Here is a 24,103-nt window from a genome sequence, read left to right on the forward strand (position 1 = left end):
ACATGGTGTGGGCATGCCCATCTAACCCGGCGGTCCTCCAATCACGTCTCCTTCCCCCTACTGTGAGAGCTGGGAGGCTGCCCTGCTCGGCTGATGGATTTTGCAGAACCAAAGAGCCCTCGTGGCCAGGGCGCGCGTCGCCGGGGAAGCTACAGGGGTCCCGGACTAGGGACTCCTCAAAGAGTTTGTACAGGGTCGGTCCTTGATGCCGCTCCTATCTCTAACTTGTACATAGTCCTAATAAATGTTTTTCACCACCATCACCTCTCCGTTTCCTTTCTTCCGACGCGCGGCCGGGCTGCAGCGGCGGCGTCCGCCGCTACAGCTCAGCCGTGGCAGCTGCTGTTGCGTTCGGGACTGTGCCCCCGCGAATTCCACGTAACGGCTGGCAGATTCTCTGGTTTCACTCATTGTAGAGTCACGTGTGTGACTCTACAATGCTTTTTTGCTTTCCAATCACATTCACAGCGTGGATTGGGGGCAATTTCTTTAATTCATAGTGCAAAAATCAAGCAGAGATCCATTTTTAACTAAAAGAGCGCTGCTAGTGCCAGTTATGTATTGATGTTTGCTCTCAAATATGCATAATGTTCTTTTTGGTCAGTTATATGAACAAGTATGTAGTACGGTACCAGATCTAGTAAGGACAGACAGACAGACAGACAGACAGACAGACAGACAGACAGACAGACAGACAGACAGACAGACAGACAGACAGACAGACAGACAGACAGACAGACAGACAGACAGACAGACAGACAGACAGACAGACGGGCACTTTCGGGATGACTGATTATCGTCTTTAAACGCACTTACATGCGTCGGGTCTGACGAGCGGTCGGAATTTAGCCGTCTTTACATGGCAACTCGTTTAGTGCGATCTTGCCATAGGGGCAGTCGGTTTCTGGTTAACCTGCTTAAATCAACCGTTCAGCGTAAACAGAAACATTCTACTGTTTGTCTCCAGCCGGGCAAACACACAAAGCCGGCGAAGATTTTCCGGGAAGGCGTTTTTAAGCAACTGAGGGAAAACAAGACTAGGTGTACAGAGGTGTAATGAAAAGGCAGGTGAAGGTGTGACAACTTGCTGGTCAATTGCAGGTCGCGAAGCCCCCTTCGACGACCACCTCGCACGACTGGACAATCCTTGCGGAACGGATTTTGGTGGATGCGACCAGATTTGTTACTTCAGCCAGCGTGGCAAGTTCTGCAACTGCCATGGTGGCTACACACAGAATGAAACACGATGCCATGGTAATGTATAAGGGCTTCAACACCATGTATACCGGTACTCCTAGAGAGGTGCCACTGCAACCTATCTCCTTCCCTCTCCCTACCTCTCTCCCATCATCTGTCTCTCTTGATCTCGGGAACATCAACATGGAGCCTATTGCTTACTGATCAGGGAATTGGGTATTCGCAGTACAAAGGCAATCGTATTTTACGGGCTGGATAATGTATCACAGTCAACGAAAAAGTGCTTCATAGTTTTTTGACAAGATATCGAACATCCAACTAACCCACAAATGGAGAAATACACGCGCAGTCAACATTTTCAACTGACAGTGGCTGGTACTGCAACGCTTATTACTGTCTTTTAAGTTCTGTGCCTCAAATGATTCACAGATATCGACGAATGCGGAACACAGAAGCACATCTGCCCGAATAAATGCGTGAACACCCCAGGAAGCTACCGCTGTACGTGCGCCACAGGGTACAAAGATGAGGGAGACGGAAAATCATGCATCGGTGAGTGCCACACCCACAAACACCTCCGATGTAGATTACGATTGTAGTCTACGTTCACCGCTGTTCTGCATGAATCACTGGCCGGAAAGTTTCTAAAAAAGACGGGACACTGTCTTACAGAGCGATTGTTTTGCTGCCTTTACCTTTTACACTCAAGCCCAACACACATTGATTGATTGATTGATTGATTGATTGATTGATTGATTGATTGATTGTAGGGTTTCACACGCCGACGCAACGCAGGCAATGAGGCGCGCCGTAGTGGAGGGCTTCGGCTTAATTTTCACCCCCTTGACGTGTTCCGAAATCTCGTGCACACGGGCGTTCTTGCTTTTCACCTCCTTCAGAAAAGCGGCCGCCGCGGCGGCCAGGAATCGAACCCGCGTCTTCGGGCTCAGCCGCACAACGCCTTGACCACGGAGCCACCGCTAAGGCGGGTGCCCAACATACCTTCCCAGAGCGCCAATTTTCCCGCCCACTGATCGAGGCTGTGCTAGATTGCCTTTCCAAACTAGGCACTCCCTTCGACCTGCAGCTCACTGTTTCTGTGAATAAATCAGTGCGTGGCCCTTGCTTGCTAGACCGGTGTGCTGCTCACAACGGGAACCCGCGTTCTATTCCTGCCACGGTAGTTAGTTTTCTGATGGAGGCTAAAAAATGTACGCGCCTCAGTGGTCGGAATCATCATCATCAACATGCTGTGCTGATGTGTTCTACTTCAGCTCCAGTTTAAAGTTCCAAACCAGCTGAAATTTCTTCTTTGCGACCTTATCCAATGTCACCAACGTGATTCCAACATCATGGCGGTCACGTTGATACCGGACTTTTGCTTGTATGTGAATTTTTAAGCATCTTACGCCCATCGGAATTTCCAAGGCGGGGACCGCTTTGCTAGCACTAGCAGCAAAGCCGAGCCGAGACATCGGCACCGCACCGGGACTCATGGAGAGCCAGTCAACGAGCGGAAACGCCGACGACCAGCACCTATTGCCCCCCGGCCCCCCGACGCCACGGAGGATGACGAGATGGAAACCCACACCGAGATGGAAAGCCACACCGACCAGGACGCTTCGGCACTTGGGTGCGAGGCGCAGAATGAACAGCTATGGATCACCGTTACTAACCGAGCAAACAAGCGCCGGCAGAGATCTTCGCAAGTTGTCACGCCGCAGCAGCAGTTCATCGTAACACCAACAAAGCCCACCCTCCGCCAGAACCGGCCTACGGTGCGCCAGCCAAGACTTCCCCCTCTCTCTGCTGATGATTACAAACTCTCAATACGGCCACGCGGCGGATTACAACTCAGCGAGGTGAGCCCAAGGACACTACTTGTCGCCGTGATGCAGGAGGCGCAGATAACAGATGAGAAGCCTGACATTTGGCTCCGTGTAGACGAAAAGCAAAGCGTGGTCACCCTAAGCACCTCACCGGAAAAAAATCGCCATCGCACTTAGCAAGATGTCCAAAACTTCACTAAATGCAACAGCTTACGGCATCGCATCATACGGGGTCGCACCCGATAATTCATGCAAAGGGGTACTCTATGGAATACGACATGACACCACACCAGATGAGCTTCTGAATGAAATTGAAGCCCCGGGCTTCAAAGTCTTGGCTTGCAGGCGCCTTGGAGAATCACAAGCAATGGTGATCACCTTTTGCGGCAAGCGTGTCCCATTCTTCGTGAATGTATACGGGCAGACTCTTCGATCCTACCTCTACAAACGTACCATAACACACTGCCGAAAGTGTAGCCATACGGTACACAGGGAGGATGTATGTCCCCAACCTCCAGACACACCCAAGTGTCGGGCATGCGGCGTTTCTCTAACATCGTAAGAGCACGAATGTAGGCCACGCTGCGCTCTCTGCGCTGGCGAGCACTCAACGGCCGCTAAGCCGTGCCCGAAGAGATTTCTGCCGCCTGTCAACCGCCGCAAGCATTCACTAACTGCTGATTCGACTCGGAAAGCCAGGTGGCCAGGTCCCAACTTTCCGGTTCACGTGGACAGCACCCAGATGGCCACCAATCACGGTCGCCGGAGAGGAGGAGAAGCTTGTCCAGAGGCATGAACAGTTCAAGAAACCGGTCTGGGTCCAGGCGTCGGAGTTCGACCTCGCGAAGCGGTACACCAGTCAGAGCGCGATCCCCAGCTGCCGGGCGCGGCATCAAGGATGGAACTCTGTAGGTGCGCTGGGCCGAGGTGGTCTCTCCCGGAGCTCGCAACCCCCCGGTATCCCCTCAATTCACACTATAGCGTGCGCTTAGGTTACGCGCTGAGAACGAACTGGCCGTGATTAAAGGGGAAAATGCCTCTCTCATGGCAGAAATTACTCGCATTAGGGCTGACCTCACATCATTCAAAGAAGAAATGCGATAAGAAGGCCAGACACCTAATACAAGCGTGGAAGCGCCACCTGTGATCAAAAGGAAACGACCAGATGAATCCACGACTCACCCTGCACTGAATGGCGCTGCTGCAACAGCCATATCTAAATCCGAACAAAACGCTCACCCCTCGCAGTACGCTACTATACAACAGGTAGAAGACACTTTCAAGACCGCAATTCAAACGCTTCAACAAGTCTATTCAGCAACAATTTGAGGCCATGCAAACCCAAGTGCACGGCAATTCGAGCAATTCGTTTCCCGTATAGCAGCCCACCAAGGGCAGTTTGGTGCACAAGCTAATAGTCAACAGCAGCAGTTTGCAGATCACTGCGTTAAACTAGAGGCAAGGATAATTGCGCTGGAGCATGGGCAGTTTGCTACGCAGGCTAATCACCAGCAGTTTTCTGCGAATTTTGCCGATCAATGGGTTAAAATAGAGGCAAGACTAACTGCGCTCGAGGCCAAGCAGCGCAAAAGCACCAAGAAGACAGCAGTCGTCCCCACCGAGGATCCAGTGTTCTACATGCTACAAGATCTACCTCCTTACAATGACGGTAACCAAGATGGCTTTCCAACTTCAGCAATGTAAGACTCGCCACCTGGACAACCCGACGATCACAATTTGGCAATGGAATCGTCGTGGGTTCAAACTCCAGTACGGTTCCCTTGCACAAAGTATTGCCTCATCCACCGACCCTCCTGACATTGTAGCAATACAAGAAACAAACACAAGGGCGCACCTCCGAGGTTACACCAGATACAGCACCGACATTGGAATGAGCCTCCGTACGCTCGTAGACAAAAAACTTACTGCCATACAGCACCCTCTCCAATAAGCAGAACCGATATGTATTCTTCTTGAAATCATACCAAGAGGCCCCAAGCGGAAAAGACGACGACCTCTATTCTATCTGAATATCTACTGCCGGCCAAGATGTACTCAGGCAACCCTGAAACTGGTTATGGAGATGGTTGCCTCCAAAGCGGCTGCTAAGCCTCTTCTCATCACCGGTGGCTTCAACGCAGCCTATCAGCTATGGGGCTACGTCTACTCCAATCCTCGAGGCAACATGCTGTATAAATTCATAGAGGACCTAGAACTTACGATCCTCACGAACCCCAGGGGCCCTACCAGATTGAGTACGAGCACCGCGAGGGATAACAACCGTGACCTGACCTTTACCAGAAATACCCCACAGGCCTCCTAGACCAACTTATAAGAATATCACGGAAGTGACCACGCTATTCTTGCGACTACCATCCAAGGCACAGATTACCAAACTACTACTTACACTACAAAGCTCACGGATTGGTCCACATTTCGAGAAGAACGCCGACAGAGATCTGAGAATACCATTTTGACAGTGCAAGAATGGATGCAGGATCTGAACCAGGAAGTTAAATTACACACCCAAAACATTCGTACCTCTTCCTCGACTCCCAGCACGGACGCGCGCCTCCTGCACATGTGGGAAGCCCGGCGAGGCCTCTTGAATCGATGCAAGCGCCAACGTCTCAATAAGAAACTCAAGAAACGCATAGCAGAGCTCACAAAACAAGCTGCTGAATACGCCAGCAAGTTAAGTCGCGAGAACTGGCTAACTCTTTGCGACGGGTTGAGGGGCACGCTCAGCACTTCCAAGACATAGAAATTGCTTCGACACCTCATTAATCCTGTGGCCTGTAAGACGGAGTCTCACAAGAACATGGCTCGAATAATTTACGCATTCCCCGGTGGAGACAAGCAACTCCTTGCTGCCTTAAAGACCCGCTATTTCCCCGATCAACCCAACGAAGCACTTCCACCTTACACAGGTGAACCCAACGAGTTACTAGATCAAGACATCCATATTCATGAGGGAACCGCGGCCATTCACGCTCTGGGGCGCCGCAGTGCCCCTGGCATTGACCAGGTTACCAACAAGGCGCTCATTAACTCAATGACAATTCAATAATTGAACTTACAGCATACCTCAACAACGTGTGGCGGTAAGGAATACTACCAGAGGAACGGAAAACTGCGGAGGTTCGCTTTATACCAAAACCGGGGGAACAGCTATCTACTGAGAATTTAAGGCCAATATCCCTCACGTCGTGCGTCGGCAAGGTACTCGAGAATGTATTTCTTAACCGTTTGCAACCCTATCTTGAAGACTCGGGCCTATTTCCAACAACGATGGTGGGGTTCCGTCCTCACCTCTCAGCCCAAGATATCCTCCTCCAGTTTAAGGAAGTCATTATACCAGCTATCCGCAATGCGCCAACGGACATCCTGGGACTTGACCTCAAAGGTGCTTTTGACAATGTGCGGCACTTAAAGATTCTGCAGAACCTTAACGCACTTGGATGCGGCAGGCGCACATACAGATACGTGAGAGACTTCTTTTCCGATAGGAAAGCTATCATAAAAATGGGTGATACCTCCACAAAACCATTCCACCTGGGAGGTCGCGGTACGCCTCAGGGCGCAGTGCTCTCTCCCTTGCTGTTTAACATTGCTCTCGTTGGGCTTCCGCCTCTCCTCAACAACATCCCGGGGATCAGGCATGGCCAATACGCGGATGACATTACCTTCTGGACGTCCACGGGGTCAGTTGGGGCAATGCAGGATTGCTTGCAAGCAGCAGTGGATGTGGTAAGCGACTATGCGAAGTCGTGCGGCCTCTGCTGCGCTCCGCGAAAATCGGAGTTGCTAGTCGTTTCGCCACGCCAGAAACATGTCCCAGGCACACCCACCATCTGCCTCAAGTTGGATGGCCACACCATCACTCCATCTCAGCATATGAAGATTCTCGAAATGACCTTTCAAGCAAACAAGACCAACTCACTACTCATTGCCAAACTCAAGACAATGACCGATCAGGTGACGCACATGATACGCCGGATCGCCACGAAAACCCGTGGCATGGGAGAGGTGGACCTGCTTCGGCTCGTCCAGGCCTTTGTCGTGTCGAGGATTACGTACGTGTTACCATACGCTCTGCTGAACATCACCGAGACACAGAAGGTCAACACGATGATCCGCATGGCATATAAACAAGCACTCGGACTTGCGGTCTCCACCTCCACCGAAAGCCTTCTTCGGCTGGGCATTCATAACACTGTCGAGGAGCTAATTGAAGCTCATCTAACCAACCAAAGAGCGAGGCTGGGGGTTACGGCAACGGGGAGGGTGATCTTCTCACGCCTGAGGCTCTCGGCTCCACTCGACCACCCGCCTGCACTCATGGGAAACCTACCGCACAAAGTCCGTAAAAACATCACGATAAACCCCCTGCCCTGTAATATGCACCCCGTGTACCACGTCGAAAGGAGGAAAGCCAGAGCAAAAGCCATACACAAGATCTATGGCAATCAACCAACAACGGCGTATACGGACGCGGCGTCTTATCCGGGTAGGTCCGCAACGGTTTCCACCGTAGTCGTCGAAAACAAGCACCGTGGCAGCCTCTCGCTTGCCGGCGACTATACTACACAAGCAGAGGAAGTGGCAATTGCCCTCGCCGTCGTACAAACTAATGCAGCGGTCATTTCGCAGCAGCCTTGTCGGGATTTCGCTAGGGAGGCCTGCACAGAACAACTCTACGCGTCATCCAGCAGCAGCCCCTGAAGAGGCTAATCAGGATTGTATGGGCTCCGGCACATCACAGTATCCCTGGAAACGAGGCGGCGGACGCCATCGCTCGAGACTTGACCCACCGAGCGGGCGCCGAGAGCAGGGTTGCCGAACCCGATCGCATGCAGCGCTTAACTTCTTACGCCGAGGTTACGCAGCACTACAGGCTGCCGCGTCAGACACTCGCTCCCCCCCTCTCCCCCCAGCAAATCTCTACCCCGATAGCACGACCGTCATTTACGCGCTCTCCAGACAAATACATTCCCCCATCCTATATGGCGTCACCTCTTTAACCGACAGAACTCCCCGCTTTGCCGATTTCGCGGAGAACCCGGAACGCTACGCCATATGGTCGGAGGGTGTGACCAATCCCCCCTGATTCTTCCCAACCTACAACTTTCTACAGTCGTGCTTTGGGAGAGCGCCTTGGCGAGCACCAGACTGGACGACCAGCTTCGGCTGGCTGAAAGGGCTGTCGATGCTGCCCGCGCTCAAGGCATCCTAGACTCAGGACACCTCCTTAAAGCTTCAGTACAATCCCCCCTGTTGATTTAAATAAACGTTTATTCTCTCTCTCTCTCTCTCTCTCTCTCTCTCTCTCTCTCTCTCTCTCTCTCTCAGTGGTGATGTTTCGGTACACATTAAGGATCCCCCGGGTAATTTAAGTTAATGCGTAGCCCACCACTTTGGCGCGCCTTACTGCCAAGGCGTAGTTTCGGCATGTAACACACCAGTTTGAATTTTAACATTTAACTCGACAGACATCGACGAATGCGCCGTGGATAACGGAGGATGCATGCGACTGTGCGAGAACACCATGGGTTCCTACAGGTGTCACTGCGACATCTGGGGCTACGACTTAGCCGCAGACGGAAAGACCTGCATACGTAAGTAGCGTGGAATGATGGCGAAAGCTCTGTACACTTCGCTGTAGCGATGTCGCAAGGTGACCAACATCAGCGTACTGACATTTATGGAGTCAAGCCGCCTAACTCCCCCGCACTACCTTAGCGTGGCTGACATGCTGAAGTACCCAGCCCTGTGCGAACTTCTAAAGCCTGCCTCTGACTCCGCTATTTGGATGAGCACAAAAAAGAGAGCATGGCATCAAAGGCTCAGCGGACCAGACGTTACAATTGGGGGAAACGTTCAAATCTTACATTGGGAGTGCCAGTGTCCCGTACATTTTTAGCACGCATTTGGGACTCCCTTGTCTCCCGCCTACAGTCCCAAAAAAACGGAATTAAAAGCAGCAGTAGGTAACTAGCTCGACGAAGCATCAATGGCAGAGCGCGATTGAGAGGCTAAAGGTTTGGAAGTGCGATAAAAAATTGGCTTACTATTACGAGACGTAGTGATGCGACCGCAAACTGCAGTCTTCTCGGCGAGGGCACGTAGCTGCTGCGTCTCGGGAAGTGCGTGATCAGCGAACGCCTGACGGCGCGCCCTGCTCTGCCGCTATCTCGCAGCGCGTTGCCGCCGGGCAGCACGTCTCTTGAGACGCCCTCGGCATTTTCGCTACACTCTTCTCCTTCGCTTTCTTGCTCACTCTATCTAGTCTGTCTCCAGCGTCCTCTTTGTTCGCTCTGTTACAACGAGGCCAACGGCGACGCGAAACCACAGGAGTAGGCGCTTAAGAGCTGCGCTTTAAAAAAGAAGTAGCAGATTGATAGATGGAGTTTCTTCAGCAGATTGAAGCAAATAACGTGGCGAGTGCAAAGAAGAAGAAGGAACCTTCTGTGCGTTCATTGGCAATCGGTGTCCTTAAGATGTGAAAATCTAAATACTACTTCTATGTATGATTTTGTATTTATTTCCAGACATAAATGTCCAAGTAGAGAGGATGCCTTCCGTTACGAACAAAATACGGACATAAAGAAGACCTAGGCCCCAGTAAATGCAGCGAGAGCTGCTTCGAACACTTGCGAAAAACGAATATCGGTTAAAGACGATATACCTTCTGATCAAACGTATTACAATTTTTTGAAGTGCAACTGAAACATTCATGGCCGAGGGTGTGCACAAAATGAACGCTGCTTTTTTAGTGGCTGTATGGTTTACATGTATCTTCTTTACGCTCAATCCAACTACATGCTCTTCCATCCCCATTTTCCTCGTTCCGTTGTGCATGCTGATAATATGGTCATATTATTCCTAACATCGTATGCAAGTAAGGGGCATTTCGCATAAAGTAATCTTCGAGCTTATTGGAGGCCTAGAAGCTTCTGGAACTGAGACTGAAGGAATCGTCACAAACTCCACGAGGGCCGGAGAGTCTGGTTTAAGCCGTTCGGAATTGATTAAAACCGTCAGGAGGACCGCTAAGAACTTTGTTGTTGAGCCGAGGTGTTCCGGTTACAAAATTCGAGGGAACGTTATGAGGCGTCACGCACACAACGAACGTTCAACATAGGGGTAAAAAACGGTGCAGGCAACAAGTGCAAGGAGTTTTGTTGGTAGTACCTGAGCGGCAAATTTATTACGAGTAAAGACCACTCTCCACGGTTCAGTTTTCATTGCCGTGCTTTGGCCATTTTTCTTCATCGCAGCACTTCCGACTTATGACGGCATAAAATGGCAAGAAACAGAAGGTTGGCTGGTAGGGCTTGAAAAAACAAACAAATACTGCCGAAAATAAGCCCCCAAGCTATTTAACGTTAGAATAGTTTGCATACATTATAAATATATAGCTGGTGTAATTTATTTATTTATTTACTGCGCCGGATTTAAATTCCCCTGTTAGTTCCTCTTTCTTTCTCTTTCACTTTTCTTCAAGTAGAGTGGACGCGCTGCATGCGAGCGCTCTCCGCGCTTGGGTCGTGTCCTCCACGGCACGACGTAAGTGCGCCTTCTCGACAGTGCGGGGCAAAGCAACTTGGAGGGCCTCACTTCAGCGTCGACGTTCCTTTAGTCATGCGTAGATGACGAAGTTGCCGCTGCCTGTTTTGGCGCGCCTGGCAGCTTGTTTTTGGACTATGCTCTACGCCACTTCCGATTACAATCTAGGCAGCCTTCTATTCCGCAGCCAAATTTAACACTTTGCGAAATATTCGGCTCCTTTATTGTTAGAACTGTGCACTTGCTTAGCAACCAAGCAGGTATTGCCAACTCAAGGATGAAACTGGAACCGTGGCCCACACCTGCATGCTATCACACGGCCCAGGTTTTTCTACACGGCTCCTAATACCAGAAAAAAACTCTGCCGCTACTCCTAAGCGCATCATTAACTTCACGGGAGAAAGTGGGGGCGTATTCTACTGGCATAAGGTCACCCACCCACTAACCCACTAGATAGACTGCGTATTTATGGTGAATGTTTTTCACAGAACAGAAGATCGATGTTGATAGCACCTATAATCTGCTAAGCCTCAAATGCACATTAAAAAAGTGACATAGTTTAAGCACTTTGGCGCCCGGTGCCTGGGCTTGGCGGTGGCGTCTATATCTGCGTAACCGAGTGAATGAACGAGGCACCGAAAGCAGAAAGTAAATTACGCCCACCTCCCCTCGCGGGAACCCTGTGTAGATGCGACGTATCGTGGGTTTCCCTCGGCGTTTCCGTTGGGTTGATTCTCCCATCGCGTGAAACGTGCCGTGAACGCGTACGATGCATTTCCGTCTACTACGGGGTTCCCGCTAGGAGAGGTGGGCGTAATTTGTTGTGAGACGCAGCACTTCGTGAGACGCAGCAGATATGCGCCGCGACGGAGAGTATCGCATTTCGGGCTGCGCGCGAATTTTGAATTAGCGAGCATAGTAATTGTCAGTGTTTTTTTATGGGTTGGATATCACTGTGTGGATTATGACTATGATTATTAATTATGCAAACGAACACTGTGCATTTATGCTCCGAGTTGTGGAGCATGCGCGGTAAGTCAGGTGCTTGGCTGGCACGTGAAGAGTGCTTTCGTCGCGCGCATGGCCAGATATTCAATACTCCTCGAAAATGTGGTCCTTGGGAAACCGACCCACCCGAAAATTCGGCAAAGCTCACTTTGAGGGCTTGATACCATGCACACTCATGGGGCTTTGCGTACATCGCAAAGTGGTGAGGTGGCCTGTCTATGAAACTGCTGTTTACGGCACACATTCAGTAGTACGCGATTAGAGCTTCGCGACCTCCGTAAGCCCGCTGTTGTGCCGCAGCAGCCAGCCCAAATTAGCTTCATCTGGCGACGCACGATGGCGGGGCCGATTCGCGCCTCTATCAACAGCCCGCGGCAGACGTTCCCCAACTTGAAGGCGCCGGAGAGTCGCCTCTCCTTCCCCTTCTCAAGAGCTGGGCCGAATCAGGCCTCGGATGAAGGGCCCGCGGCAGACACGCAGCGACATGCTTCCCTTTCCCCGTCGTGGCGGCTCGGCTCACGCAACCGCTTCGCCTCCATTCATCGGATTCAAACTTCGCCCGGCGAGAGTCCTGATTGGAGCGATTCAAACCGCTCGCGGTTGCAACGGACCCCCGGGGGTATAAAACAGCCCGGAATCATGAGTGAGCGCGGCACTTTTCGGAGGCACTGAGTTGAGACGTGCTGTCGCCTTTGTGCGAGCGATGTAACGTTTCTGTTACCCTTGTACTTACTGTATATAAATGTTGCTTAAACTCTTTGTCGGCTCGAGAACTTAATCGCTCTGCTCTGCGCCGCGTCTATAGCGGACGGAGCAAGGAAACATCGCAGCACAGGTGACTGCGCTCGGATGGCCAGTCGCAACAGTAGTGACTGCGGTGAGATGGCCCAGTCCCGACAGTGGATGGCAGCAGCGGGATCGACCGGCAACGGCTACTACCCAGTGTAGTAAACGCTCAACGTTTTCTCTCAATTCCCCACACTTCTCTAGCACAGGTTACGGTAGTTTAGAGAAGAGCTCTGTGAAGCACCGTGAAAAGCTTTGTTTGCGTCAGGCCTAGAGAAAGTGTGTTGAAACCAGAGCTAGTGTCGGGGGTGTAAACAAGGCATCGCAGGCAATTACTTGCGCGTACCTTACTAGTAGCTCCATAGTATAGGAACGGCAAGGAAATTCTAACGTGGGCAAGACTCAAGAGGCTAGTGCAAACGATGGAGGATCTTAAAGTGAAGAAACTCATCGAAATTTGCGAGGAGTTGGGCCTTGACTTCGACTGTGCGAAACGGAAGCAGACGATTCCTGAAGTCTAGCGGAAGCAAAACGTAACAGCTGATGAAGTCAATGAGGCCAGGGCTGAAATCAAACAGCGCGAGGAGGCAGAACGGCAGAAGCGGAGGCAGGGAGGCGAAAGGCAGAAACGGAGGGAGGAAGCCGAAATGCAGGAGTGGGTTGAGTTTATGAGGCTAGAGTTGAGGCTCCGGCGGTGCTCCGCGGCGTCCAGCCTGACTTCTCCGATGGTTCAGGCGAGCGGTGCGAGAATTCGCGACCAACGGCCGCCGTTCGTTTTTGTGAAGTCAGGGTCGGAAGACGGAGCGTACCAGGACAAACGTGAAGCCAACGCGATCGTATTCTTGGACAGTGAAACGAGCCAGGAAAACGAGAAGGGCGCAGAGGCAGAGGAGCCGCGCCGAAAGGAAGATTTCGAAACGCGCAAACAGTCCTTGAGTAGCGGCCAGTGCATGACAATCGTGAGTTCGCAAGCCGGGAAGCTCTCGCAGAAATTTGACTGTTCCCCAGCGAGCGAGACACGAAAAGACTCCGAACTACGAGACGACGGAAAACTCCAATGGTAGCCTAGTCGCGACTCCAGAGGCTGAAGGGAGTTGCATCAAACCCTTGGGTGGAGAAACCCAGCTCGCGGATCCGTGCCAGACGGACAGTACGTTGTCCCAGATCTCCTATAAGCTGTTGCGCGAAAACGAGTTCAATGTCGAAGCGCTGCTAAGAAAGAAATCCAGTGAGCTCGCAGCGAACGACGCTAACAGGGAAAGTACGGCCATCTCGGAGTGCAAAGGGGCACCTACACAAGATAACGTACTAGCTGAGACTTCCGAGAGAGGGCCGCACGAATCCACTGATTGTGTTCATGTGTCGTCCTCGGTTTCGGCGATCTCAGCAACATGCTCAGAATCTGGGAGAACTTGGAGACTGCTTCCGACCTGAGCGAGCGCATGCAGTGTGCGAGATAACCAGGTTTCACGGGAGAGTGTGAACAGCGAGGCTGGCCAGACGAAGCCGCACGAGCCCCAGGAAACAGAAGGCGTTCCTTCGGGTGCGAGCTCTAACTCGGGCGATGTTGTGGCAAAGCCTGTGAGCGGGACACGAAAAAAGGGCGAGCAACGAAACTTGTGCGGTGAGCGGACCGAAAGCACTGGCCGTAGCTTAGACAAGCCGCCAACGGCCGAAGCGGGTTACGTCGTCCCAATCGGCGGGGAAACCAGCTGGCCACGCTGTGATAGGCGAATTTGACATTGACGCCTGTCCTCGATAGCTGGCATGCAGTCAATGTGCACAGCTCAAACTTTCACCCGCATTCCAACCCAGTGGAGCGAACGCACCCAGTGCGAAAGAGAAGTTTGAGAGCCCTCTGCGTTCGGCGAAAACGCCATCGAGAGGCATCCGTGCCTACGGCTATGTTCGCTTTGAAGTCAGCTCCACACGAGATTACGGGCGTCAGCCCTGCGAAGCTTCTATATATATGACCGGGGAAAGAGAACGCGCTTCAAATGACGAAACGAGCGTGGGGCAAACAGCTAGTTCTAACGCTGCCTTCGTTTCCTCGTTTGGAACAATTTGCTTCGTCGTGTCGAGCTTCGTTCTCAAAAACGCTCCCTATTGCTTCTCGAGACTAATGGATCACGTGTTTCATGGCCTGTCTGGATACGCGCTTTCTTACCTCGACGGTGTCGCCATCTTTTCTAACACATGGTAGGAGCATGTAGAGCACCCCGAATCGTGCTGAGCAGGCTCAGAGAAGCAGGCGTAACGGTCAAACCGTCGAAGAGTCACATAGGATGCGCGGAAGTGACGTATCTGGCGCATGTGGTGGTAACGAGGCCGACACAGACCGTCAGATATCATAGCCGCAGTCGTGAGCTATGGCCGACCAACCACTAAGTCCGAGATAAGGGGTTTTTTGGGTTTGGCTGGATATTACCAGCATTATGTGAAAGATTACTCCACACGTGCTAGTACTTTAACTAACGCTCTTAGAAAGACGGAGCCAGTAAAGGTGCAGTGGGCCACAAAGAAGGAGGACGCGTTTCAAACACTGAAACGAGCCCTGAGCGAGAAGCCAGTTCTAATGGCCCCCGACTTTTCAAAAGGTTTTGTGAATCAGTGCAGTGCGAGTGATCGTAGCCAAGAGGATGTGAATGGCCGGGAACGACCAGTTTTGCACTTAAGACGCAAGCTAACTTGCAGAGAAGAGGCGTACAGTACATCCGGAAAGGAATGTGGCTGCGTCGTGTGGGCAGTGCAGAAGTTGTCCTGCTATGTAGCCGGTTCCCAGTTTGTTGTACAAGGTGATCATTGCCGACTGACGCGGCTAAATAACATGTCGCCTAAAAGCGGTCGTTTACTAAGTTTGCTAAGGTGGAGTATGATACTCCAGCAGCACAATCCTGTCGTTCGCTATAAGAAAGGAAAGTTGAACGCTAACGCAGATGCACGAAGGCATGCGTTCTAAGTAATGCTGCCTTCGTCCTCCCCGTGTCTTTCTTTCATCTCTTCGTGAGCAGCTTTTAGCTTAGCAGGTATATTCGAGCAAATTTATTGCCCTCATTTGTTGCCTCAGTTGATTACTTCCGCACCGCGTGATTTCAAGTAATGAACTTTAGTTATGATCATTTAATGTCGTGTGCTATCTTGACACATAGTTTGAGTTCTCATTTAGGAGTTGCGTCCCGCATGGGCCTCTTCGTGTAGAGGGTCCAAATTTGGGATAGACACTTAGCTAGGAGAGCTTACCACGTTGTTTGGAGTCTGGTGTTCTGACGGAGGACCGACGGTGCTTGCTTGCGATGGGTGTTGCCGGTTTTCGGTCGGTTCCTCGCAAGCTGCAGAACGATGAGCGACCGGTGCTGAGAAACGATACCGGAAGAGCCGGGCGAAGCTGGTCGAGACACCTGTAACGCTTCTGTTACCCTTGTACATACTGTATATAAATGTTGCTTCAACTTTTCGTCGGCTCGAGAACTTCTTCGCTCTGCTCTGTGCCGCGCCGATAGCGGACGGACCAAGGTAACGTCGCAGCACAGGTGACTGCGTTGGGATGGCCAATCGCAACAGTGGTGACTGCGGCGAGATGGCCCAGTCTCGACGACACCTGTTTTCTGGATGCTGCTGCCAAGCGACATGGTATAATGTTTTGGGTACTGTCGGGATGCATCAGCGTTTGTGGAGCCCTAAATTGCTCACGCAACAGTGGACGCAAGAACTGAAACATGCTTACGATTGGTAGTACGAATACCCCTTGGTCATACGCAATTGATAGGCATTACCATTAGCAGAAACTCCAGGGAGCCACAAGAATTCTATGTGATGGTGCCTCTGCAGAGTTTGGAGTTGCAGAAGGGGAGCGCCGGAGGCAAGCTATGTGTTTCTGGAACAATGTTAAACACGTCAGTTCCGCTCAAGAGGACATGAATATTGCCCACTCGAGTGCTCAGCGAGTAAAGTGAACGCAACGCTCCGGTTTTCGCCTTCTGAAGCCATACATTACGACCTGTGGCTACGCGTAGTTCTGAAGGTCATGTTTGACGCATAAACCCACATCCTATATATCCGCCCGACGCGGTGGCTAAGGCGTTTTGCTTTTGAGCACGAGGACACGGGTTGGATTCCCGGCAGCGGCGGCCGCTTTTCTGATTGAGGCGAAAGGCAGAAGCGCCCCTGTCTACGAGATTTCCGCGCACGCTAAAGATTCCCAGGTGGTCAAAATTATTCCGGAGACCCCCACTACGGCGGGCCTCATCGCCAGCGTTGCGTCGGTGCGTTAAACCCTTCAATCAATCAAATAAACCAATAAACGCATATCCTGATTGTAGATGAAGTCGATGACACGTATCCGTGAGTGTGCGGATTAGTGCGGACATTATTATTTATTACACATTTCGGGCCCATTGGAGCGCCCAGGCAGGAGGAATGTTTGCGCGAGTATCCGGGATGCGCTCTTTACGTGGGATGCAGGGGAAACTGTAACAATTGCATCCGTGCCGAGTGTTGTAGCTGAAAGTACAACGGTCAAAGGTCGCTTAGTTCGGCGGCAGAGATCAGCGCCAGGGGACAGTCATGCTGCCTTGGCACAAAATAGAATATTCTAATGTTGCCACCCATTCGATAAGAAATAGGAACTGGTAACTGTTTATTTTTCACTTCGTGGCTGTGTTAGAATATTCGCATCTTCTAGAATGTTCGTTTGTTTTTTGGTGCGGAATAAATACTCTTTAATGTTCCCCTTGAACATTACAGAATTTTGAAGTTGTAACGGTAAAAAAATAAACTCTCGAACTAGACCATTAACACAATTCCTCTGTTTTTAGGCCAAACACGTTGGATCCGAGATTATTGCGCGCATGAAAAAGGTGGCTGCGCCCACGTATGTCGATCAGGCGAAGGGAGAGCCATATGCAGTTGCCGGAACGGTTACAAGCTTTCTCGAGATGGAAAAAACTGTGATGGTAAGTATTATTCTGCTGGTACGTTTTTATTCGTTTTTTGGTATAATTTGCCGCTTTCATTCGCTTCGTGAACTGGCCACGATGTGTGCACACAGCCCCTAGTGCAAAAGCACTGTTACCACATCTCTGACATTTTTGCGGGAAATTCGTGAGGCACTGTTTTGTAAAGCATCTTTCGCGCAGCCTGTCCGCTGAAGCCTACTGCATTTTCTGGTTCATACCTCGTTTGCTTTAAGGTTGATTCCCAGCAACGGAAAGGAGTGCCGGCGATGGCCTGATGTTGCGCATAAACTTCTTCAACCGGTGCCGCTTCCCCGACTCTGTGCGCAGAGGTAGGAGCAGGTTACTAGACCCGCTGGTGGCCTCGAACACAGCCGGGCTAGACCTGGCTGTGCTTCGCAGGAAGCCGGTTCCCCGACCCACCAATTGGCGGCGAGATGTTTGAGTGGCGCCCCCTAGCGCCGACGCGAGCTTAGGGACTCGCGCCGCTATCGTCTGCTACACTCCGCTTGTGACGGCCAGCAGTGCCTGTGCTAGAAATTGCCCGCTTTGATACTTCCTTGCATTGAAAAGCGTATTTCTAGTAATTTGGTCATTTTGCTAGCTTTTGACAGCTCTAAATAATCTCAAGCACCAGTGTGAAACACCGGGAGGGAGGGAACAACTTTCTTCAGAGAATCGGTCAAAAGAACTCGCCCTTCTAGCTTATTTGCGAGGTTCAGTGTTCGGAGCTCGTCTATAAGTATTCAAAATGCGTCGGCTTCGCTAAATTGTTTTTTAGTTGCTCTTATGAAGACTCAACAGTCTAATGCAACGCACCAGGCAGCGGGCCCCAACTCAAGCATCGCACAGCAAGAAATAAAACGGCTGTCTTCTGTTCTTTTCGTTGTTGTTGACTTGTATCAAATGAATGCTTTTTCTGTTCCCAACGCTATATTTTCTTCACCGTCACAAATCTGTTAGTAGAAGGTTTTGGGATGTTTCAGAAGCTCACAGAGTTTGTGTGGATATTTCCTTAAGGCTGTATGTCATACATTTCCTTCTTCACAAACTGGCTTTCGTTATGGCTGCGTGCAGGAATGTGCACATCAGACGCGTGCGTTGTTTATTTTCATGCAAATGCAATGAGAAGGTTTGTGCTACGCCAACGCGATCGCGCCTCAGACAACGTTGTCCAGAGTACTCGAAGGCGGCTTTGTGCTCCGATAATCTATCGTAACCATCACAACGAACTGACTGTCAACGCGAACAGTTATGACATGATTATGGTGTTGAAGGCTTCATACACTCGCTAATGAGCGCAATAAATAGTACACGTGCTGGTTTCCATTGCAACAAGCATCGAAACGGATGAATATTTCCAAGCAGCTCTTTATTGCTTTCCAACGTTCACAGGCGTAAAGAACAAATCCTGGTAGGCTCGGGATGACGTTCTATGAACCGAAGAAAATTACTCTTACTCTCTCGTCCTACACTGAGGACCCGGCCCCCTCATCAGCTCGATTTCAATGCTAAACACGGTTTCCTGCTCCTCATCTTCCTGCTCCCACTGCTCTTGAGTGCAGCTTCCCTCTAACGCATGTCTGAATATTGCACAGACGTGGCTGAGGGGAAGTGTACCGAAATAACCCTCTAGGTCTGAACAAACACAGTGTTACTGTATTTTTACCGTATATGTGTCTCGTTTTGTTCAATAAACCTTCATACTGGTCAGGAGCCTGGTATAAAACCAGCCCGCGCCAATTCCCAGTGGGTTATTTGGAACTCTATCTACAGTTTTACGACCCAAATTGCACGTCGGCATACCTTCATGCCATGACAACGTAAAGTGATGTGATACAATACTTTCAAGCGTTCGGCAAGGCTGCAGAAAGTGTTTTTGCAACCTTACACACACATTACACACACGATTACCGGGAATCGTAATACCTTCTGCCAAAGCCGAAAGCACTGAAGGCGCCTGGAATTTGTTTGGTCTTGCATTTCCACTGTTGTCGGTTATTAGCTGTTCCCTTTGTTCGAAAGATTGCTCAATACGGCAGCTGACGCTTAGCTCAGGCTCTCCGCACTCCGCACAGTACCGGCTTCGCAAGAAATGGGGCGACGCCAGCAATGTTTCTTCCGTAGCAGTATCGAAAACAATACCTTAACTCACACCTTGAGCTAGTGTATGCGATTTCAAGCCTCTTTAGATAACAAAAAGTTACGCACACGCAAAATCTGGTGCGGACAAGCATCAGACGTCAATCGAGCGCAAAGAAACAGCAGAGAGAGCGGGCCCGAGTGAAGTAGACGACAAATGCGAGAATGCCTAAGCAGACGTCACGGAGGCGCGCTTCACAGTGGGGCCCGTGGTCGCGCTCACCGTCATCGCATGGGTTAAGGCCCCTAAAATTGCAAAGGTAGCGGCAACTGCTCGCTCCTTCTAGGCCGCTCTCCTCTTTTTTCTTTCCCCTCACTCGCGGGGCTGCTCGTCACTTAAATCGGTGGCGGTGAAGCCATTTTTGTTGGCTTCTTCAGAGCAAACGCCCTCGCAACGCTACGAACCGCTCGCTGCAGTTTTTCTTGCCGTTTGCCCTGGTTTTTACTTCCAATCCCTGTTTCGTGGCATTTACGGACATTCTAGAGTCCTGTTTTAGCAACCCGCACTAAGTGAGGCTGTTTAGTTTTATATATTTGTCTGCAAGGGGATATTTGTGCGGGGTGGATGCCGCTCACGCACGTTCACAGAGCGGGGTTTGTTTACGTGTTCGGCATGCTTGTAACATCTGAAGATAGTTCGTTAACGCGAAAGGATCGAACGTTAACATTTCGAACTGCTCTCTTTGGTAATTCCGTTCTTGCATTCGCGTGATTGTGTTCGTGCAATCACTATAAGGGCTCGCGCGCGTATGGTTCGCGGCAGTATACAGAACGCTTTTTTCGCAAATGCCGTAGTTCGAGCGCTGCGCTGGCGTCCCTGCATTCGCCTTTCTTACGCTGGTTGTGAATCATCGGCGTTCAGGTTTTGCCCGCTTTTACTACCGACGTACATTCTACCTTAATTTCGTGCAGTTTTGATGCAGTTTTGAGTGAATGTTTCTTTCACATTCGTGTCGTTATAGGCTGTTGTGACTAGGTTAAAAAATACACACACATGCTGTTGTACGTGTGTGCACCTACAGAGACGTGAAAAATCCCTGCTGCCCCGACTTCGCAGCCGGATACATTAAACTGCACTTGTGGCCGTACGTTCATGTGCGAACGGAGTTGAAAACGTAGGCTGGTAATTCTGGGAATAGGCGCCGGAGGAGACGGCAATAAATCGATCGGGTAAAATATAGTTGCGAGGAGCAGTTTTTTGGACGCCGGTCAGAATTTTTTTCATAGTTTTCTGGACGCCGGTCAAAATTTTTTTCATATATATATGAAAAAAAATTTTGACCGGCGTCCAAAAAACTGCTACTTGCAACTATATTTTACCCGATCGATTTATTGCCGTCTCCTCCGGCGCCTATTCCCAGAATTACCAGCCTACGTTTTCAACTCCGTTCGCACATGAACGTACGGCCACAAGTGCAGTTTAATGTATCCGGCTGCGAAGTCGGGGCAGCAGGGATTTTTCACGTCTCTGTACGTGCACACACGTACAACAGCATGTGTGTGTATTTTTCTTATTTCTGTCTTATTTTCAACGTGCCCCTCATTTCCTATTCTGATTCGCTATATATATATATATATATCGAATCGGAAATGGGAAATGAAGGGCTCGGTGAATTAAGACAGAATAAGGGTTGGCAGTCAAGAAAACCTCGGAAAGCAAAGGGGGGATTGCGGTAGGCCATAGCAACAGATGAAGAATTTTTTGAGTCAGAAAGAAAGTGGTGAAAAAATGCCCGCCGGGTATTTGGAGGTATTCCAGACCGGTATTCTGGAGGTCGTGGGTTCGGATCCCACACGGCGGGCATTTTTTCACGTACCCGGCACAGATTATTGATGACGCAGTAAAACGCGCTAGCAAACTTGATCGGAACGAACTATTGCTCCCAACCAGGCCGCCCCTTGCCCAACCAACTACTAATCTGATTCAAAGTTATTCAGCGTCAGCCCCAAAAGTTACTTCAATTCTTAAAAAAACACCACAATATTCTCATGCAAAGCCAAAAACATCAACGCGTTTTTCCACATCCGCCCCGCGTAGTCTATCGGCGTTCCACGAACCTACGAGATTCACTCACACTATCTAAAACCACTCGCCCATCTTACATCGGTTGTCGGCCCTGCCAAAAACCGCGATGCCAAATTTGCCCCCATATGACGACCACCACAACAGCCACTAGTACAGCTTCAAATTTTAAGCTTAATATCAAAGGAAATTTCACTTGTGACACAGAAAATGCTATTTATCTGCTAGAATGCGCGCAATGCCGACTTCAGTACATTGGCCAGACCGCCAACTCTTTCAGACTACGTTTCAACAATCATAAGTCACACATTAGGACCCTTCCCAATCTGCCGTTATCGAAACATATAAACGCAGCTGGCCATTCATTTGATAAAATTAAAGTGACAATTCTTGAATCCGGTTTCCGTTCGCACAATGATAGAGAAGTCAGAGAATACTATCTTATTCAGAAATTGAAATCTATGACATCAGGCTTAAACGAAAACATCGGCGCGCTGACCTTTTTGCCGCACTCATAGTCGTCTGTGTGAACTTTCACATCTTGATTACACATCTTTGTGTATGGGAATTCGTATATGGTAATGCGCGCGTGCTCGCAGTTTCACTGGTATAGTTTTAATGTTTTTACTCTATTGTCAGTTTCTTTGGCCCCATCTTATATTGTTTAACAGTGACGCATTGGTCGAATGTCGCGGTTGCTCTCTTTCTACTTTGCACTGTATTTGAATGCTGGTTCTGTTGTACTGCACCCTCTCTTCCATTTTTCTGTTTTGTTTTGTTCGCTACAGCCATGAATGACATGTCACTGTGAAAACCAGTTATGTTTTGCTTTTGCATCGCACATCATTTTTAAATATTTATCAGTTGTTCTGATGTACCACGCAGCACGTGTAATCCTCTTTGCTGTGATTGGCCCTTGAAGCCTTATAAGCTTATGCTCGTGCGCTTGGGTTTTATTCTGACGAAGGCCTGTCCCAGGCCGCAGCGTCAATAAAGTTTGTTTGTTACCCGTTCGTCTGTTCGCTCTACGGTATTTTCACCGGGCCCATTGCATCATCTTCTGACGTATATATACATATATATATATATATATATATATATATATATATATATATATATATATATATATATATATATATATATATTAGTAGGTTAGTAGAGACAGAGACACACGAGAAAGACGTAGAAAATAGAAGTAAGTTTACTGACGTTTCAGGGAGAGGACTCCCTTTCTTCAGAGTATATATATATATATATATATATATATATATATATATATATATATATATATATATATATATAAGAAAACTTCGAACAAGGTAGACACCACGATTGTTGCCAACGTTTCAGACACGAGACTTGCCTTCGTCAGGGCAGCCTCTCGCCTGGCTGGCACTCTTTATATAGGGGTAGGTCCCCAGGTGAGAGGAGAGAAGGAAAGAAGGAAGTGGAATTTAGAAAGCGGATTGGTTTGGTATTATGTCGGGGGAGATATTGAGTGGGAAAGAAGGTTGTATAGTTTGAGCCGTGAAGTAGGTCAGAGGGAAGTCAGCCGGGGGTTGATATTCCGGGAAATTCTTGAAGAGAAAAGAAGAGAGGGTGTTTGTTGACCCGCCGCCCGGCGTACCGAAAGGTTCTCAGAACCGCCGTAAGCAGAACAGGCGGTTAGAGGGGTCCTTGTCAGAAACTATCTGCAAGCCTCAGGTCAAAACAAAAGGTGGAGATGGGGGGAAAGAACAAGGTCAAGGAAAAAAGAAAAAAAAATAGGGAGGAAAACCACACAAACACACACACAAAATAAAAAGCAATAACCCCACAACTGAAATGGCACATGTCGCCACGTAACAACATTCACCATACATCAGCTTTCAAAGCGGCGCCACAACCCATGACATCAGAAAACTCATTGACGCCGCCGCACGCAACATCACTCACTTCATTCTTCACTTTGGCCTGACGACTTAAAAAACAGCAGCGCTGAAAGCACCATCGAGGCCATGAAAACTCTTGTTCACGACGTTCAGACCAACAGGCCCAAAGCAAAGATAACTTTCACAACAGTACTTCCCAGGATCGAAAACAAACACAAGCCAGACATACCCCAGAAACACAGACTTCTAGCTCCCTCACAAAGGTCAGCTAAGCTTAACGACTTCCTCGTGTACCTTGGACGCAACAAAGGAAACGTTGACGTCATCCACCACGCAAAAATTCACCACGACCCCCTAGGACACCTGGCCAACGTGCTACACCCTAACTTTCGAGGCGTCCGACTGATTTCCGAAAACATCAAGTACAGGCTGAGGAACTCATTTAAAGTGACGCTCCCAACTTCACGCATCAGCCTCCGGTCTCCGGGCAGCAGAGAACAGAACCAACCCAACACCCCCAACTGTAGCGAAATTTCATGTCCACCTAAGAGGAGCACATGTGACGCCAGCACACAAACCGTGGACGTGGCCGCAACACCAGCTGTACAGCACGCAAGCGAACAACAACCCGAACCACCAAAGACATCACGCTCATGGTTCACGCAGACCCGAACACGCAGTATAACGCAAACAAGCACCCAAACAGGCATCGATGTAGACCTCACA

The 24,103-nt window shown here is 49.9% G+C and overlaps 1 protein-coding gene across 8 annotated transcripts in view; it reads left to right on the forward strand.

The window, feature by feature from the left end:
• The window catches only part of LOC144173833 (uncharacterized), a 268,949-nt gene that overhangs the window by 54,562 nt on the left and 190,284 nt on the right, over positions 1–24,103 (forward strand). For 5 of the 8 annotated variants that reach the window (XM_077702098.1, XM_077702095.1, XM_077702096.1 and 2 more), the window contains exons 4-7: positions 1,102–1,254; positions 1,627–1,749; positions 8,519–8,644; positions 17,204–17,341. The exons of 1 other annotated variant lie outside the window; for it this stretch is intronic. In XM_077702098.1, coding sequence (XP_077558224.1) covers positions 1,102–1,254; positions 1,627–1,749; positions 8,519–8,644; positions 17,204–17,341 — 540 coding nt within the window. The remainder of the gene's footprint in view (positions 1–1,101; positions 1,255–1,626; positions 1,750–8,518; positions 8,645–17,203; positions 17,342–24,103) is intronic. 2 more of the 8 variants (XM_077702101.1, XM_077702099.1) reach the window with 2 other exon arrangements.

Source organism: Haemaphysalis longicornis, unplaced genomic scaffold, assembly GCF_048455015.1.
Source record: "Haemaphysalis longicornis isolate Haplotype H1 unplaced genomic scaffold, Haemaphysalis longicornis Haplotype H1 scaffold_3, whole genome shotgun sequence".
Taxonomy (NCBI): domain Eukaryota; kingdom Metazoa; phylum Arthropoda; class Arachnida; order Ixodida; family Ixodidae; genus Haemaphysalis; species Haemaphysalis longicornis.